Source organism: Elephantulus edwardii, unplaced genomic scaffold, assembly GCF_000299155.1.
Source record: "Elephantulus edwardii isolate Elephantulus edwardi_28Jun2011 unplaced genomic scaffold, EleEdw1.0 scaffold00044, whole genome shotgun sequence".
Classification (NCBI taxonomy): domain Eukaryota; kingdom Metazoa; phylum Chordata; class Mammalia; order Macroscelidea; family Macroscelididae; genus Elephantulus; species Elephantulus edwardii.
Window position 1 is genome coordinate 17,139,735 of NW_006399794.1, and position 20,168 is coordinate 17,159,902.

At 38.3% G+C, this 20,168-nt stretch overlaps 1 protein-coding gene across 1 annotated transcript in view; it reads left to right on the forward strand.

Annotated features, from left to right (window-relative positions):
* Positions 1-20,168, forward strand: part of POLD3 (polymerase (DNA-directed), delta 3, accessory subunit) — a 68,501-nt gene that overhangs the window by 33,113 nt on the left and 15,220 nt on the right. The window contains exons 8-9 of the mRNA XM_006885579.1: positions 4,425-4,590; positions 11,141-11,247. Of these exons, the coding sequence (XP_006885641.1) occupies positions 4,425-4,590; positions 11,141-11,247 (273 nt within the window). The remainder of the gene's footprint in view (positions 1-4,424; positions 4,591-11,140; positions 11,248-20,168) is intronic.

Here is a 20,168-nt window from a genome sequence, read left to right on the forward strand (position 1 = left end):
TTCTTGATCATATATTATTACAGTGAAATTGAAGCATAAGAATTGAATAAGTTTGATTTGGGGGCTTTAACCTTATAAGCTTAATGCTGGCAAAATAAAATTTAATGCTGGACAATAACAAGTGTTAACACAGATGTAGAGAAGTTGGAACCTTTACACATTGCTGATGGGAATGTAAAATGGTTATATATAGCCTTTTGGAAAAAATATGTGGCGTTACTCAAAGGGTTAAGTGAGGTGTTACCATATAACTCAGCAGTTCTACTCTTTGGTTTATACTCCACAAAGAAGTGAAAACATACATCCACACAAAAATTGTACACTGAGTTTGTAACAACATTATTCATAGTAGTCAAAATATAGAAATAACCCTAACATATATCACTGAATTAATAACTAAACAAAATACAGTATGTCCATGCAGTGGAATATTTATTATTGACTTATTGATAAAATTGGAAGCAGGAGTGGCATCCACTTCCTAAACAACATGCCTCGGAAAACTATGAACTTTGATAAATGTAGATAGATGTAGAGGGGCTTGGGGCCTTTTGTTCATAAGTACAGGCATGTGCTACATGATTGAACTGTGCAAACAATTGTACTTAGTGAAAGATGCCAGGCACAAAAGACTGAATATTGTATGATTGCTCTTTCCCCCCACCCCTCCAGAAGGTTCAGAATAGGCATATCTATAAAGACAGAATAATGGGAATAATGGTTGCCTGGGGTGGAGGTGGGCTGAGTTAAAAATGACTGCTGATGGGTACAGTTTATTTTTTGGAGTGATAAAAATGTTTTAAAATTAGATAGTGGTGATGGTTGCACAACTTTATAAATATCCTGAAAAACCACTTTAAAAGGGTAAATTTTATGGTCTGTGAATTATAGCTCTATGAAAATAACTTAGTGCTTTATTTGTAATAAAATTTGCAGCATCAGTAACAAAATTTTAAAAAGTCATCATCAGCTTTTTTTGTACTTGAGAAAGATTTCATATTTTTCTTGAGTAACGAAAGGAGATACTTTTAATGAGTCAGATGATTGAAATGACTTGATCTCCCTGGTAACAAGAAAATATGACTAAATTTTCCATAACAGATTCCTGAAAATGTTTCATAGAACTACTGTAGTTCAAATAATGCTCCCACATAAATAATGCAAATAGTGTATACAACCAGTGCATGAAGGGGTTTTGTGGTTTTTAGGAAGAAACATAACACATACCCAGCTTGCATGAAAAGACAGTACCTCTTTGTAAGCACTGCTGTCTAATTGGTTCCAATTCATAATAACCCTCCTTGGGTTTCCGAAGCTATAAGTCTTTGTGGGAAGACACTGCTTATCTTTTTCTGTAGAGTGGCTGATGAATTTGGATGCAAACATTTTGGTTAGCAATCTAACATGTTATACACTAAGTCACCAGGTCTCTTTAGCTGATTATAGCCAGTATATATAGATCGTTCGTACCATCAGGTGGATTTTGACATGTAGCAACCTCATTTGACAGAGTAGAACTGCCTCATAGGATTTTTGACTGTAATCTTTGTGGAAGCAGACGGCCAGGTCTTTGTCCAAAGAGTGAGTTCAAGCCATATTTCTTTTGGTTAGTAACTGAGTGCTTCGCCTTTGCTCCCAGGGCTGCTTACTAAAACTACCCTTTGCCACTGAATGAATTCCAATTCATTCAGAAATCCTATAGGACAAATAGAGTTACCTCATTGGGTTTCCTGAAGGGAGCTCTGGTGGTCTAATGTTAAGAAGTTGTGCTTTGATCCCAAAGGCACAAAGTTTGAAACCATCAGCTGCTCTACTCCATGGGAGAAGGGAGAGAACCTCCTCCCTTGCAGTTTACTGGCTCTGAAAACCTGCTGGAGTGTCAAGTATAGGTTGGTTTCAACTTGACAGTACAACAACATGGGTTCCTTAAACTGTAAGCAGACTGCCACATCTGTGTCCTGGAGGAGCTGGTGGGTTTAAACCACTGACCTGTTAGTTAGCCAAGTGTTTTATCACTGGACTATCAGGACATGATAGAATTTCCAAAATACTGTGAAACCAAAATAGAGCATAGAAACTCTGGGTGCTGAACTAATGTTTTATAATTGATGTTTTAACACAGATCAGTTTTGTGAAATAGGTGGACTCAGTACATTAGCGTGTTTCTTGAACCATGAGGTAAGTAGGAATATTTGGAATTTTTTTTTCTCCCCTCATGGAGCTCTGGTGGCCTACTGGGTATAGAATTTTTTTGCGCTGCCAACCAAAAGACAAGTGGTTCAAATTTACCAGCTGCTCTGTGAAAGAAAGATAGTCCCCTCCCATGTAATAGCCTCTAAAATTCTGCTGGAAGGTCAGCTATTAGTCAGTTCTAACTTGATGGCAATAAACAGCAATAATAACCACTGAAACTATATAAATTATACAATAAAATGTGAAATTTACTTAAATTTTGAAGATAGAATTTCATAGGACTGGTTGATTCTTTCATTCAAATTATCTACTCAAAGTCTTAATAAAATGACATATAAGCAGGTTGCTTAACACTTTTGTTCACTGTTTACTCTTTTAAATTTTTATAATTATTAAGCACTGTGTATCAACCAAGAAAAAGGTATCAGTAAACTGTTTTACAACTATAGCCAAAACTGCCAAAAATTTAAGCTGAATTTAGAAGAGACCACAGAATAAGGGATAGATCATTGCTGATATCAGATAGATCTTGATTGAAAGCAGAAAACAAAAGAAATGTGTCTTCTCATATTTGACTGATTGTAAAGACGTTCAACTATGTGTTATCTTAAGAAATTATTGTACACTGTAGTCCCAGAGGCACGTGGTTTGAATCCACCAGATTCTCAGCTGGAGAAGGAAGGACAAACTCCTCCTGTACCAGTCAGATCTGATTTGACAGTACACACATAAGAAAAAAATTATTGATAACATTGACAAGAGTGGGAATTATAGAACACTTAATTGTGCTCATACTGTGTGTGAACCAAGAAGTAGTCATTCAGATAGAACATATGTCAGGATTGTGTTCTTTCATCATACCTGTTCAATTTGTATGCTGAACAAATAATCTGAGGAGCTGGATTATATGATGAAGAATGTGGCATCAAGATTGAGGAAGACTTATCAACAGCTTGCATTATGCATATGATACAGCCTTGCTTGTTGAAAGCAGAGAACTTAAATCACTTGCTGCAGAAGATCAAATACTATAGGCTTCAAAATAGATTTAATACATCTCAACAAGAAAACCAAAGTCCTCACCACTGGACCAATAGGCAATAACTTGATAGAAAAAAAGATTGAAATTGTCAAGGATTTCTTTAACTTGGATCCATGATCAGCCCTCACAGAAGCAATAGTCAAGAAATCAAAAGACTTTATTGATTGCATTGGGCAAATCTGCTGTCGTGGACCTCTTTAAAGTGCTAACGAGCAAGAATATTAGTGTAAAGACTATGCCTGACTCAAGCTCCCAAGCATATGTTCAATTTCATCTTATGTTTGTGAAAGTTGGACAGTCAATACAGAAGACCAAAGAAGCATTGATGCCTTTGAATTGTGATGTTGGGGAAAAGCAAATCTGTCTTGGAAGAAGTACAGCTATAGTGCTGATTTTCTTTAATAAGAAAAGCCAAAAGTTGTCTTTTTTTAATTCTATCATTAAGGTAGTAGTGAGATAAGAAGAATATCAAGCATTAATAAGTAGAATATAATACAGATTTCCAAGAGAACAAGTAGGCTTGTCCTGGAAAGGGTGAAATCAGTTTGCTTCTTGGAAGCAAGGATTTTGAAGCTCCATCTTACATACTTTGGGCATGTCCTTGAAGAAGGACATCGTACTTCAAAGGGTAGAGGGTCAGTGTAGAAGACGACCCTGGATGAGGTGGATGGACACAGTGGCAATGGGGTCAAGTATGTTAAGAGACACAAGTTGACTCAGGATATGGCAAAGTTCAGAGTCATTGTTCATAGGGTTGCTATGAGTTAGCACATAACTAACTATAACTAAGGCCTTGGTACAAATTCTGTTATCTTCGTTTTGTAAGTTATATATTCTTGGAAGAAGTTTTAGTGCTTGGGACCCTAAAATGTCTTATCGGGTAAATGAGAAAAGGACAGTTTATAAAGTAGTTGTATCCACTGTTTTCTGAGCCCTGTTTTACAATAATTTTCCAGTGATAGTGATATTATGAGGGATTAGTGGGTGGCAGAAATGAAAACAATTATAGCTAGAGTGGTACTTGGAAAGGAGAAATGTTTTCTGAATAGACTGAGCTGTAGTAGGACTGGAGTTGTTTTTAAACCTCTTTAGCTCCTAACATATTACCTGGCACATAGTAAACTGTCAAGAATGATGGCATAATATTACATGATGAGGTTATATAATGTCTACAATACTTTATTTGTAGATAAACTTAAAGTCAATTTGGATTCAGAACAAGCAGTGAAAGAAGAAAAAATAGTGGAGCAACCTCCAGTGTCTGTCACTGAACCAAAGTTGGCAGCTCCTACAGTCCTCAAGAAATCCAGCAAAAAAGCAGAGCCTGTTAAGATGCAACAGAAGGAAAAAAAAAGGTAGGAAAATTCTGTGGCTAGAGGGGGAAGAATGTCTCTGCTGAGAGTGAGAAGGTCTGTCTGGACTTATTGACAGCAGGCAGTTTTCAGTTTGAGTGCTAAATCCTACCTAATACCGTAGGGATACAACTTTATAACAAAGTGAAGGGAGAAGCTCCTTAACTGATCTTGTGAAGTAGGACTATGGAATCACTTTGGAACTGGAGGCCCAAACTCAGCTTTTTTTGGCCCTTCTGAGCGAAATTGATTGCCTTTTCTCCCTTAACTTCATTTTAGATTTGTGGTCATAGCATAAGTGTGTCTGATTGTGTGTATATGTCCGTTTCTCACTTTAGATTGCCAAATGAGAGGTTACTATTTCCAGTCAAATTTAAGAGAAAAAGTTCTTTGTTTTCTTTTTGTATCAATGAGTTTATTTTTTCAAGTGGTAAAATGTACTTAGAAAAGAAAATAAAAAATACACAAGCTGTTAAAAATGGATCCAGGAATTTGAGACACTACCTCATAGTTGGTAGGAATAAGTCTGCTGAAAGAAACTCGAAAGGACACTGTCAGCAGTGATAGGCCCAGTAAGACTTGACATTAGTGGCAAAGTTGGGGCTAATCTAGTAGAAAGCATCAGCTAAATGCTGAAGTTTCAGATTAGGGATTATCCAGTAGGCCTCATCTGGAAACCTGTGAGCTGGACAGATGAATACATTCCCAATCTTGGGTATATCAATCAGAAGAGGTTATTGCTGGCACTCCATTGTGTATTTCACTATTAACTATGATGTTAACTTTAGGTTTTTAGTGGATTAAGGATTTTTTTTCCCATTTCTAGTGTACTGAGAGTTTTTAACATAAACAGTTTTGACAAATTCTTAGTCTCTATCTGCTCAGGGGATCCCTGAGGTGTTTGTGTTTATGTGATGAATTCTATTGATTGCTAATGGTTCTCATTTATTAAACAGACCTTGCATTCTTGGGATAAAACCCACTTGGTCATGGTCTATCGCCTTTTTTATTTATTGGATTTGATTTATTAGTATTCTAGTAAGAATTTTTGTCTCTTTATGATGGCTATGGGTAATTTTCTAGTAGTGTTTTTGTTGTTGGATTTTTGCCTTTTACTGTGATTTGAAGAAAATTTTACAAAGTAAATTAATTTTCCATTCAACCACTCATACATTTTATTTTTTTTTTTTACTATTATTATTTGTGTGTGTACTGTCAGTTCAGATCTGACTGGTACAGGAGGAGAATGTCCCCCCTTCTCCAACAGAGCATCTGCTGGATTTGAACCGCAGCTTCATTCACAGCTTGGATTGCAGTGGAGCTTCTTGCCACTAGGTCATACATTTTATTTTATAACATTAATTATAGAACTCATATTATGATAGCACTTTTCCTGTTTTCTTTCTGTAATTCTCATTTCTATTAATCCTTCAGTCCTGTCTCTTTGTGCCTTCTCAGCTTTATCCTTAGACAGATGCTATTCTTCTGACCTTACATAGTTAATTATTCTAAGGAGTAAGTGCCTTCCTGATGTTGCTATGTATTATGAGTCTGTTTGTTTGGCTGAAAGTTGAGCCTTAATGGTGAATTTTGTTTCAGATTTGAAGAGTGACTAAGGGCATGTTGTTATTGTTGTGTTAGGGTTGTTGAGTCACTAAAGGCATAATCTAAGATGTTTCATCTGTCTCCATTGAAACAGTAAGCCTGGATTTTTTTATTTTTTTTTAGTTCCACATTTTCCCCACTTTATCCAGACACTTCTGCTATAAATCCTTGTAGAGTAGTCAACGGTGGTAACTGGGCACCATCTACTTAATCGGGTCTGAGGGTAATGGTTTTATTAGATTTTACTCTCAAGGTTTGTACTAACTTCATAAAACTAGTTAGGAAAAACCCCACCCTCTACTTTCTGATGGAATTTGTGTAAGATTTGTATAATTACTTCTTTAAATATCTGGTAACATTCACCAATTAATCAAGGCCTAGCGTTTTCTTTATTATTTTGTTGTTACAGCTTTGACCCATGGAGACACCATGTAAAAGAGAACAAAACCCTGTCCAATCTTGGACTGTTCTCAAAATGCTTTGCCAGTTGTTCATATCACTGTGTCAGGTCTTCTTAATGGTCAGCTTCTCTTTTGCTGACCCCTTACTTTTCCAAGCATGATGTCCTTTTCCAGGAACTGTCCATTCCTGAGAACATGTTCAAGATAAGATGAAGTCTCATCATCCTTGCTTCTAAGGAGCACCTGGCTTCACTTCTTCCAAGACAGTTTATCTGTTTTTTTGACATTACATAGTTCTTTGCCAACACTGCAGTGACTCCTCCTTTCTCAGTGTGGTTGTTGTCATGTGCTGTTGAGTCGCCTGCGACTCATAGTGACCCTATGTACAACAGCCCTAAACCCTGCTCTATCTTGTGCCAATCCTATTAACTCTGACACACCTATGCCTATTACCCCAGTCATTGAATCAATCCATCTCATCAAGGGTCTTCCTCTCCTGTGCTGTCCCTCCACTTTCCCAAGCATGACATCATTCTCCAGGGACTGGTCCCTCCTTGCAGCATGTCCAAAGTATGGCAGACGAAGCTTCAGAATCCTTGCCTCAAGGAGCAGACTGGCTTCCTTCACCCTCTCCAGGATGAACTTGTTTGTTCTCATTGCAGTCCATGGTATATTCAATACTCTTCTCCTCTCCAGCACCAAAGCTCAAAGGCATCAATTCTCCTATCATCCCTAGTCATTGTCCAACTCTCTGATACATACATAGCAAGTAATGGCAGGTGCACCTTAGTCTCCAGACTGACATCATTGCTCTTCATTACTTTGGAAAGGTCCCTGACAGCAGACTTTACCAGTGCAGTTTGTCTTTTAATTTCCTGACTGCTGGTATCAAAAGTATTAATTATAGGAATAATTTTTATTAATTTCTTTTTTCCCCTCTTTTTCTTTATTATTATTATTATTATGTATTTTTATTATTAAATTCACTGCCACTGAGTTGATTCTGACTCATGGTAACTCTTAGATTTCTAAGGTTATGCATTCCGCCCCCCCATTCATTCATTGTTGCACTTTTCTCCCCACCTACACCCCCCTCCCCCCCAGTATACTCCCTTCTTTGAAAAGTAAAAGAAAAATTATTTCATTGTTTTATAATCCCTTCCCCAGGTCCATTCCACTATGCAGCCTTTACTCAGGACTCCCGTGATGACAAAAATACCTAATCATGTATCCCTTTTAAACAGTTTTCTCCCTCATCTGTTTCAATGCAGTATACATTATTTATCCCAGCTTTAATTTAATTTCTTTAATAGAGTTATTTACATTTTTTAAACTCTGATGCCTCATGTGTGAGGAATTGTGCTACCAGCCCAGAGGTGGGTGGATTGAATCCCTCATTGGCTCTATGGGCAGTCCTCTCGTTTTTGAAGATTTGCAGCCTCTTAAAACCTGCTGGAGAGTCAGCTGTGTGTCACTTCTGATTAGATAGCAATGACAAGTGTTGTTGTTTGGTTCTGGGGGTGTTTTTGGAGTTCTTCTTAGGGAGCACTAGTGGTATTGTCTGAAAGGAGTTTTATTGCTAACTAACAGCCAAGAGTATCCAATGGTTTCAGTTCACCAGCACCTCCTTGAAAGAAGGATGGGTAGTCTCCTGTCATTAATATTTACAGCCTGGGAAAACCATTAGAGGGTTATGAGTTGGAACCGACTTACTCAGTGGCAGTGAGTGAGCTCTTTTGGGGTCAGTTTTGGTAAGTTGTCTTTTTTTTTGGTAAGTTGTCTTTTTAAAGGCAGTGGTCCATTTCATCTAATTACTGAATTTTTTGGCCTCAGCTTGTTTATAATAGTTATATTCTTTGAATGTCTGTAGAATTTGCAGTGATCACTTTATGTTCTTTTATTCTTAATATTGATAATTTATACTTGCATTTGAAAAAGGAAGCAGTCATGCAGAAGTTCTTTCATGTTATTACTCTTTCTCTCATTGCCATTGAGTTGAAACTGAGTCTTGCCTGACACATGCCCCCTCTCCCGCCCTTGAGTTTCTGAGATTGTAAATCCCATGGAAGAAGATTGCCCATCTTTGTCTTAAGGAGCCACTGGTAGATTCCATTCACCAGAAAGGCATGGGCCTTTGGGTTAGCAGCACAGCTCACTACAGACTAAACTACTAGAGCTCCCTATCAGTCTTCTTGATCTTTATTGAAAACTTTTAACTTTGTTAATTTTAATATTGTTTTCTATTTCATTAACTTCTGCTTTTTGTTATTTCTTCCTATTTGTGTTGAATTTATTCTTTATTTAGCTTAAGGTAGGAAAAAGTTAGAGGCTTAAAGTTACTTAAGAAATAAGGTAGTTGGAAAGACTGCTTTGTACATATTTATTTATCTAATACTTAGACTGTTGGTGAATTACTTGTTGATTGAATACTGAGTAGTGTAATGGAGAATTCAGACAGGGAAACTAAATAATGTCAAGGTGGAGTTTAGGCTTTTTTATTGTCCCCAGAATCTCTTCTACCTAATGAACCTCAGTTTAACTTGTAAAGTTTTAAAGTAAATATTCCGTAACCTTTTACATATCTTACCAGTAAAACTTATTACACTACAATTACTTAATTGCGTTTATATCTGTTTATCTTGTCAGATTCTGGGCTTATTAAGAACCATGTTGTTGTTGGGTTTGCATACCAAAGAGTCGAAATCAACCCATACCTGATCCTCCAATGGGTTTTCAGAGGCAGTTAATCACAAGGGAGGAGATTGCCCATCTTTCTGGTGGCTTTGAACTGCGTGCCTTCATGATTGCAGTGTAGCTTCTTGCCACTTTTGATTTTGGCTCATCATGACCCATTGTGATGTAGTAGAAATTCCCCGATAGGGTATTCTAGTCTGTAAACTTTACAGAAGCAGTTTGCTGGGCCATTCTCCTGTGGACCCAATGGGAAGGTAAATTTGAACTGCTAAAGAGTCTCACCACCAGGCCTATTGGCAGCACCATGATAGAGGGTGAAGAGATTGAGGATGTTAACAATTTTAACTTGATTGGCAACACTCTTGGCACCAGCAATCAGGAAATCAAAAGATGAATTGTACTGGGAAAATCTGTTGTCAGGGACCTCTCCAGAGTACTGAAGAGCAACAGTATCAGTCTAGAGACTAAGGTGCACCTGATCCATGCCATTATCGTCATAATTACTTACTATGCATTAGAGAGCTTGACAATGACTGAAGATGACAAAAGAAGAATTGATGTCTTTTAGTTGTGGTGCTGGAGAAGAGTCTTGAACATACCTTGGACTGCCAGGAGAACAGACGTGTCTGTCTTGGAGACGGTGAAACCAGGTTTTCCTTGGAGTCAAGGATTTTGAATCTCCATCTCACATATTTTGGGCACATGTCCAGGAGGGACCAATCCTTGAAGAAGAACATCATGCTTCGAAGGGGGAGGCTTAGTGCAGGAGGAAAAAACCCTGGGTGAGATGGATTGACAACAGTAACTATGGTATGCCAGAGTCAGAGAGACTGGCTCAGGATAGAACAGGCTTCAGAGCTGTTGTATGAATGTGCTATGATTTGAAGGCTACTTAGTGGCATATAACAACAATAACAGCCTTTAGAACTTAGCAGAGAGCTTTTAATTGTGTTACCAGGACTCCTTTGTTTGTAGATAGCAGTTACTGTTAGGTGCCATCAGTTTAGTTCCAACTCATAGCAACTCTCTATACAACAGAACAGAACACTGCATGGCCCTGGTCTCTTCTCACAATTAATACTCTTTTTGAGCATGTTATTGAGCCACTTTGACAGTCTTCTCTTTTGAGGATATTCCTTTTTTTTGCTGACCCTCTATAAACTACTCTTTAAACCTTCTCTCGGGATTACCCTCTCCTGATGACATTTTCTAAGTATTTGAGACAAAGTCTCGCCAGCCTTGCTTCTGAGGAGCATTCTGGCTGCACTTATTTTAAAACAGATTCGTATGTCCTTCTGGTAGTCCATATTAGTTCAGTATTCTTTAATGGCACCATAATTCATATATGTGGATGATGTTGTATATGATCAAGTCCGAACTGACCCATAGCTGACCTTCCAGTGGGTTTTTAGAGGCAGTTAATCACCCGGGAGGAGATTGCCCAACTTTATTTCGTAGAGCAGCTGGTGTACTCAAATTGCATGTCTTTGGGATGGCAGCATGGCTTCTTGCCACTAGGCCACAAGATCTCCCTCATGTATGTGGATAGTGGCTCTTAATATAGTACTGTCTGAAAAAGACAATAGAGAAGGCAAGATGGAATTTGGAAAATTTCTCAATGACCTTATTGTAGCTTCCATTTACCTATAGATAACTGTAGAACTTTTTTATTTTGGCCACTCTGTGGAGTGACCTAATAGAATATTGGGGATTTTTAAATCCTTATTGACACCTTTAACTCTTCTACCTTCTGATATTTAGAGTGTGATTATGAAACAAGACCAATAGTAACATATAAATAATTGGATTTTTATTGTGTGTAATATGTGCAATTTATTCCTGGGTGATAGCAGAGGGAAGCGAGTGGAGTTATCTGATGATGAGACAAAAGAGTTTGAAAGCATGAAGAAAAAGAGAAGAAGAATCAAACTTCCCGAGTCTGATAGCAGTGAAGATGAAGGTAGGCAATACTCTTCTTTTTTGACTGTGGGACTAATGCTTTATATCATGCCCAAGGAACTGAAATGTAAATTTTTAAAGGTTACAATGACAGGAATAATCAAAGCATAGAGAGGGAGTCCCTGTTTCTCTTTGATAATGACCTTGATCTTTTGATCATTTTACAGATTAACTCAAAGAGAATAAGGGTTTAGTATTTTTTAAGAAAGACTACCCATTTTTCTTCTGTGGAGCAGCTGGTGCATTTGAAACATGTGCCTTTGGGTTGACAGTGCATCTCCTTTCCACTCAGCTACCAGAACTCCAGGTTGATAAGTGGGCTTTACTTAAAATAATTTATGAATCCATATAAGCGAGGATCTTCGCCTGAGAGCAGCAGCAGACAGGGTGAGGACAGCCAGAACACCATCTTCACTGGGGCAGCATCAGCCAGGCAGACAGCAGGCAAAGGTTTGAGACTGCTGGAGTGCAATCTTTGCTAGGATCAGAAGCTAATAAGATTGTGGATGCAAGCCACAGTCGGCCAGAATGCAGTCTTCCCTTTGACTGCAACCAGATGGCAGTCATGACCAGAACCTAAGCCCTCCTCACCAGGAGAAGTCAGTTGACTCAGCCAGATCCTGCTGATAACTGCTCACTTTCTTGTTTTTTATGGTTTGCTCTTAGGAAGTATGTCACGTATCTGCCAGTTTGCTGTATGGGTATTAGGGAGTAGAGAAGGGGATGGCTTGCGTGATGCTCTTACTTTATAATTTGTATATGTGTAAGCTTGCTTGTTCATACTTTATTCTATTCAGAATAATGAATACAGTTCTTGTCTGTCAGTTACTGGACTGAAGTACTGACTCTGAGAAAAATGGGAATCCCAGAACACTTGATCGTTCTAATACGAAACTTATACTTGGACCAGGAGGCAGTCGTCAGAACAGAGCAAGAGAACACTGCATGGTTCAAAATTGGGAATAGCGGATGCCAGGGATGTGTCCTATCTCCATACCTTTTCAACCTATATGCAAAAGAGATTATCCGGGAGGCTGGGCTCTATGAGGAGAAATATGGGGTCAAGATTGGTGGACGATTTATCAATTTATCAACAATCTGCGTTACGCAGATGACACAACCCTGCTTGCTGAAACTGAAGAGGACTTGAAGCACCTGCTGCAGAGGGTCAAGGACTGCAGCCTCCAATATGGATTGAGGCTCCATGTCAAGAAGACAAAGATTCTAACCACTGGACCAATTGGCAGCATCAGGATGGATGGTGAAGAGATTGAGATTGTACACAGCTTGAATTTGCTTGGCTCCACAGTCAACAGTCTTGGCACCAGCAGCCAGGAAATTAAAAGGCGCATTGCCATGGGAAAGTCTGCTGTTAGGGACCTCTTCAAAGTACTGAAGAGCAATGGTGTCTCTCTGAAGACTAAGATGCGTCTGATACAGGCTATGGTCTTCGCAATCAGAGAGTTGGACAATGACCAAGGAGGATAGAAGGAGAATTGATGCCTTTGAGCTGTGGTGCTGGAGAAGAGTATTGAGAATACCATGGACTGCTAGGAAAACAAACAGATTTGTCCTGGAAAGGGTTAAACTGGGTGGCTCCTTGGAGGCAAGGATTCTGAGGCTCCGTCTAACATACTTTGGACATGTTGTGAGGAGAGACCAGTCCTTGGAGCAGGACATCATGCTTGGGAGGGTGGAGGGACAGCGCAGGAGGGGAAGTCCCTCTATGAGGTGGATTGATTCAGTGACTGGGATAATCGGGATTGGGAGTGTCAGACAGTTTGATTGGCACAGGACAGAGCAGAGTTTAGGGCTGTTGTACATAGGGTTGCTATGAGTCGCAGGCAACTCGACGGCACATAACAACAACAACAATAATGCTAAAAGCTGTGCCACTGGTATTTTAATACCAGGTCACACATGGTGGTTAGGATTTAGTGGCGTTTCCAGACTAAGAAGATGGACTGGCCATCCACTTCTGAAATAAATGGCTTTTGAAAGTCCTAAGAACAATTCAGAGAAACAGTGTTAGACGTAGTAATAGAGAGCTTTAGCATGGAAGATATTAAATAAGAAACAGCTGTAAATATCCATAAATAATTAGAACATAAAATGTACGAAGTATCAATCTAGGAAAAGTGGAAATTGTCCAGAATAAAATGGAATATTAAATAATTAGAACATAAAATGTACAAAGTATCAATCTAGGAAAAGTGGAAATTGTCCAGAATAAAATGGAATATAGAAAGATTGATGTTCTAAGAATTAGCAAGCTGGGATGGACAGCTTTGACAATTTTTAACTAGACAATCATATGATCTATTATACTGGGAATGAAAAATTGAGGAAGAAGGGTGTTGCATTCATAATCATAAAGAATGTTTCGAGGTCTGTCCCAAAGTACAACACTGTGAGTGATAGAATACAATTCATATGCATACAAAGAAGACCTGTTAAATCACTGTTACTGAAAAGAAGTCCACCATCAGCCAAGGCTAGACATGAAGGTGAGGAATTCTACCACCTTTTGCCATCTGCAATTGACCAAATATGTTGTTAAGGTGCATTAATAATAGTTGGTGACTAGATTGCAGTAGTTGGAAAGAAGGTAGAAGAAATGATGATTGGGAGCTCTGGTGGCCTAGTGGCAAGAAGCTGCAACTGCAATGCCGGAGGTTCACGGTTTGAATCCACCAGATGCTCTCCTGGAGGAGGAGGGGCAATCTCCTCCTATACCAGTCAGATCTGATTTGACAGAACATGCACCAAAAATAATAATAAAAATATTGTGTAAAAAAAAAGAAATGATGATTGGAAGTTATGGACATGGGGGCAGAAATGAGACTGAAAATTGACTGATTTAATTCAAGAATTTATTCATAGCAAATACCATTTTTAAGAAACGTAGACTGCAAGTATACATGTGGACTTCACCTGATGGTCAGAACAAGGCCAAGTACTCCCTGTGGAATGGAGTATCAGAATAGACTATTTTACTCATAAACAAGTTCAAACTGAAGTTGAAGAAATGAAAATAAGTCTGCAAGAACCAAAGTATAACCTTAGGTCTCTCCCAATTGATTTTAAAATTCTCTCAAGAATGAGTTTGAGACATTGAAATGATCAAAGACCTGATGAGTTGTGGGATGACATAAAAAAAAAGATAATCTGTAAAGAAAGCAAAAGATCATTACCAAGACAGGAGAAATAAAATAAAAATGGATGTCAGAAGAGATTCTGAAAATTACACTAGAGCATCAAAAAGCCAAAGCAAAGAGAAGAGATAAGGAAGTAAAAGAGTTGACCAGAAGATTTCAAGGGCAGCTTGAGAAGACAGAATATTATAATGGAATGTGCAAAGAGGTAGAATTGGAGAATAAAAAGGGAAGCACTTGCTTGGCATTTCTCAAATTGAAAGTACTAAAAAGCAAATTCAAGCCTCGAGTTGCAATGGGGAAAATTGTGAATGATCTAGGAGGCATCAAAAGAAGATGGAGGAAATACATGGAATCACTATAAAAAAAAAAGGATTGGTTAACACTGAAATATTTCTGGAGGTACCATATGACCAAGAGCCAATAATGATGAAGGAAGACATGAAAGCTGCATTGAAGATATTGGCAAAAAGTAAGGCCCCTAGGAATAGATGGGATAACAACTGACATGTTCCAACTAATAGATTGCAGCCTTGGACGTGCTCACCACTCTATGCCAGAAAATTTGGAGGACAGCTCTTTGGCCGACTGACTGGAAAAGATCCATATTTGTTCTCATTCCCGAGAAAAGTAACCCACCAGAATGTGGAAATTACCAAACAATGTAAGTAATAACACATGCAAGCAAAAAATCTGGGATATCCATTACTGATGTCAGCTGTATCTTGGCTGAAAGCAGGGAATACCAGATGAATGTCTATTTGTTTTATTGACTATGTGAAAGCATTTGGCTTTGTGAAACATAACAAGCTATCACTAACATTGAGAAGAATTGGAATTCCAGACCACTTAATTATGCTTATGCAAAACCTATACCTAGACCAAGAAGCTGTTCTCTGAACACTGGAGATTTAAAATTGGAAAAGATGTGTGTTAGGACTGTATCCTTTCTCTATACCTATTCAAGCTGTATGCTGAGCAAAGCATTCAAGAAGCTATACTTTATGAAGAAGAGTATGACATCAGGATTGGCTTATCAACAACTTTTATTAACAGATGATACCACCTTACTTGCTCCAAGCAAAAAGGACTTGAGGCACCAGAGGTTCAAGAACTGCAGCCTTCAAATGGATTACACCTCAACATCAAGAAAACAAAAATCCTCACCACTGGGCCAGTAGGCAACATCATGATAGATGAAGAAAAGATTGAAATTGTCAGTGATTTCATCTTATTTGGATCCATAATCAACATCCTGACCAGCAGTCAGGAGATCTGGAGATGTATAGCATTGGTAAAGTCTACTGTCACGGACCTTTCCAGAGTCTTGAAGAACAGTGAGGTCTCAAAAACCTGATGGAAGGTTGCTATGAGTTGGAACCAACTGAGTGACATTTGGGAGATTTGTTGGTTTTTCCCCCTTAGAAATCTTGTGGCACTATAGTTAAAGTACACAGCTGCTAACTAAAAAAAAGATGAGTAGTTTGAAGAGAGGGTACACCTGATTCAAACTATGGTCTTTCCAGTTATCTATTATGCATCTGCTCAACAGTGAATAAAGATGACAGAAGAAGATTTGATGCCTTTGAGCTGTGCTGTTGAAGAGTGTTGACTATCCCATGGACTGCCAAAAGAGCAAACGTGTGTGTGTCTTAGAGAAAGTAAAAACAGTTCTCCTTGGAGGCAAGGATGTGAAGCTTTGTCTCACATACTTTAGGCACATTGTTAGGAGAGGCTATTCCTTGGAGAGGGACATCATGCTTGGAAAGGTGAAGTGTCAGCAAAATCCTCAACGAGATGGATTGATACAGTGTCTGCAGCATTGGACTTAAGTGTGTTGGGAATGGTGCAGGACAGGACATGTTCAGATCTGTTGTTTCTAGGGTCACTGTGAGTTGTATTCAACTTGACAGCATTACCCACAATAATAATTATCTCAGATCTTTTCTTAGAAGTCCTGGTGGTATAGTGTATAAGATTTGAGCTGCTAACCTAAAGGTCAGCAGTTCAAATCCACCAATTCTTCAAGGGATAAAAAACAGTCTTCTATAAAAGATTTACAGGGTCAGAAACCTGATGGAGGGTTGCTGTGAATTGGAACCACCTCAATGACATTGGGGTTTTTTGTTTTTCTCAGAAGCCTTTTGGTATTGCAGTTAAAGCACTCAGCTGCTAACTAAAAAAGTTGGTAGTTTAAACCCACCAGCTAAGTTCTGTGGGAATAAGATGTGCCTTTTTGCTTCTGCAAAGATTTACAGTCTTATAAATCCTATGGGACAATTAAATTCAGGGTTGCGGTACTTCATGCATGTTGTAGTGATGGGCCAATCTTTGGAGAAGGACATCATGTGTGGTTAGATGGAGAGTTAGAGAATGTAAAGAAGACCCTCAAGAAGATGGAATAACACAAGTCAGTGTCACAGTGGGCTCAAGTATATCAGAGATGATGAGTATGGTACAGGACAGGGCAGAGTGCAGATCTACTCTTGTTAGGGTCATTGTGAGTCAGAGTTCACTTGATGACGCCTAAGGACAACATACATCCAACTTGACTATAATCAGTTTGGTTTCTTAAAAGTAGAGCTGTGGTTTTTTGTTACTATTTTGTGGGTTTTTAAGAAAGGTAATATTGTAGCCGACAAGGGTGTTGGTGATGGTCTACATCCAATATGAAAAGCTATGGCAAAACTGGAAGAACTTCCATTGTTGTTGAGGAAAGAAAATATCACTGTAGACTCTTCCAGTTTGGGCTGTGAGCACTGTTTTAAGATGGACAGAAGAAGGACAGGATTTTTGCCAAGAAAACTAATGTACTTTTTCAAGATCAATTCCCAAATTGTATATAGAGAAAAAGTTAAAGAGAAAGATATTTAGGTTGTACTAATAAGCAAGTTAACTGTACCCCAAAAATCCTTCTTAGAGAATCGGTGGTGAAAACCTTGAGATGCTGTAATCTGTCTCCCTGGATTCAGAGGGAGAAATCTGAAGAGACTAACACAACATAAATAAATGCAAACAAGTTGATATTGTAGGAATTTTAAAAATTAACGGACACAAAACAAGGGCTTGATTTAATGTTGAAGGACAAAAACTTTAGACTTAACAGAAACCTAAGAAAAACAAATTATGAGAAGAGTATCCCAGGAAACAGACATTAGCTCAACTAAACAAGTAAAAAAGAAAAATTATACATACAGCTGACAGTAATGCAAAGGAACAATGCTATGAAAGAGTATAAAGAAGTCAAATCTTGTGTATATTTCATGACCAACTTTGGTCCCTCTGAGGATTGAGATCCTACCAATGTTATTTACATGTTAAGGATTGTAGCCTTATATCCTATAAAAGGTACAGTCCCTTCAGAGATAAGAATTTTAATGGTTATTTGGAAGGGCTAAGAGTAGGGCATGCCAGAGGAACAGTTGCTATATAATGATACCACTTGACAAAGTCTTTTACCAAGGCCTTGGAAAGGGAAATTATTAAATGTGTAGATAAATATCAAGAATTATTCTGGCCAGTTGGCATCTCTATGCAGATACAAAAGAAAATGATTAGGAAGTAAATTTAAGAATATGTGTTAATTGGAATGAATGGTCTTCTATATTTCTAGTCAGGAGAAAAATTTGGGGAAATTCTGGAAAACTTTTTGAAGGTACCAGGCTAATGAACACGAAAAGGTAAACCAGATACTGTAGTGTTGGTTTGTGATCGAGTCAGCTTTTATGTCAAGAGGGCTCACTGTGGTTGATTGAACACTCATTACATACTTCTAAAAAAAAATCTTCTGTAGTTCTTATCCGTAGCCCACACAAAAATAATACCCATGAAATGTGTGGTTATTTAGTTTGGAAAAGAGTGAGAAGAAATGTGATAGAGGTGGATAACCTATAATAACAGATGATACACAGCAGAGGCTCTTATATTTTTTTTTTTTCTGGCAAAGATAATTTTTGACATCTGATTAAATATATAAACCTTTGCCATCTTATACCTTAATATATTCTTTGTTTCAAAGCCAGCGGAATTTTATTTTACAACCTCATGGCTTTTTAACCATTATTTTACTTCTGTGACACTGATGATGTGATAATAGTTTGATATGTCTCTTAAGTTAGAAGAGGAGCAGCAAGATTAAAGGAAATTGCAAGGACTTTGGAGACAGACTAGACATGCAATTAAATCTTCTCACCACCATTTACTAGTTGACTCTTGTGTGCCATCAAGTAGACTCCTAGTTGACCCTCTCTCAAGTTTTGGGAGATTTCCCATTTTTCTCTTGTTGGAGCAGTTGGATTCAAACCACGTGCCTTGCTGTGCAGGAATCCTTCATGGATTGCAGTGCAGCTTCTTACCAATAGGTCACCCAAGCAGTGTGAATGACTCTAGACAGCTTTTTAAAACTTTTTCCATTTCCTTATCTCTTAATTGTGGGGTGGAGTTTGCTGCAGAAGGTCAAGAACTGCTGTCTTCAGTATGGATTGAAGCTGAACATCAAGAAAACAAAGATTCTCACCACTAGGCCCATTGGCAATATCATGATAGATTTAGAAGAGATTGAGATTGTTAACACCTTCAGCTTTCTTGGTTTTACACTCAACACTCTTGGCACCAGTAGTCAGGAAATCAAAAGATGAATTGCACTGGGAAAATCTGTCATGGACCTCTCCAGGGTACTCAGAAGCAATGCTGTAAGTCTACAGACTAAGGTGCATCAGATTCAAGCTATGGTCTTCACAATTACTTGCTGTGCTTCAGAGAACTGGACAGATGACTAGGTTTATAGAAGAAGAATCGATGCTCTTGAGTTGTAGTGAAGAAGAATATTGAACTGGACTGCCAAGAAAATAAACGGGTCTGTCTTGGAGAGAGTGAAATCAGGCTACTCCTTAGACGCAAACATTTTGAAGCTCTGTCTGACATATTTTGGGCATGTGGACAGGAAGGACCAGTCCTTGGAGAAGGGCATCATGCTTGGAAGGACAGTGCAGGAGAGGAAGACCTCAGATGAGATGGATTGACTCAGTAACTAGAGTAATGGGGGTGAGTATGTCAGAGACAATGAAATTGGCTCAAGATCGGACAGGGTTCTGAACTATTGTACATAGGGTCACTATGCCTTGCAGACAACTTGACGATACATAACAATAACAACATAAACCACATAGGCTTTTATGAATATTAATTTAGATAATTTGTAGTGTCTAGCGAAAGTACCAGAACAGGATTTGACAAGATCTTACTATTCACCTAACTTTTCCTATTGAAATATTTAATAAGGTACACTTGGAAATACCATCTCTCAGTTCTCTCAGAACATTTCCTTCAATTTGATAGCCTTATTTCTCTACCCAAGGGGCTATTCCTTTATTCTTCAGTATGGCAGAATTCTAAGTACTTTTAACAGTTCAGTGAACCCTCTTTGCAAAGAAGGGGTAGGGAAGACCCCAAAATAAATAACATTAAGAATATTATTATAAAAACATCTATGACATATCATCTCACCCCAGTCAGAATAGCAAAATTTAGCAGAACAGCAAGCAACACATGCTGGGGAGGTTGTGGAGAAACTGGAACACTTATTCACTGTTGGTGGGAGTGTAAAATGGTGCAACCACCGTGGAAGGCGATATGACACTTTCTCAGAAAGTTGCAAATAGAGATACCATATGATCCAGCAATTCCACTACTGGGAATATATCCCAAAGAGACCATAACTGACATCCAAGCAGATATATGCAAACCCATGTTTATTGCAGCTTTGTTC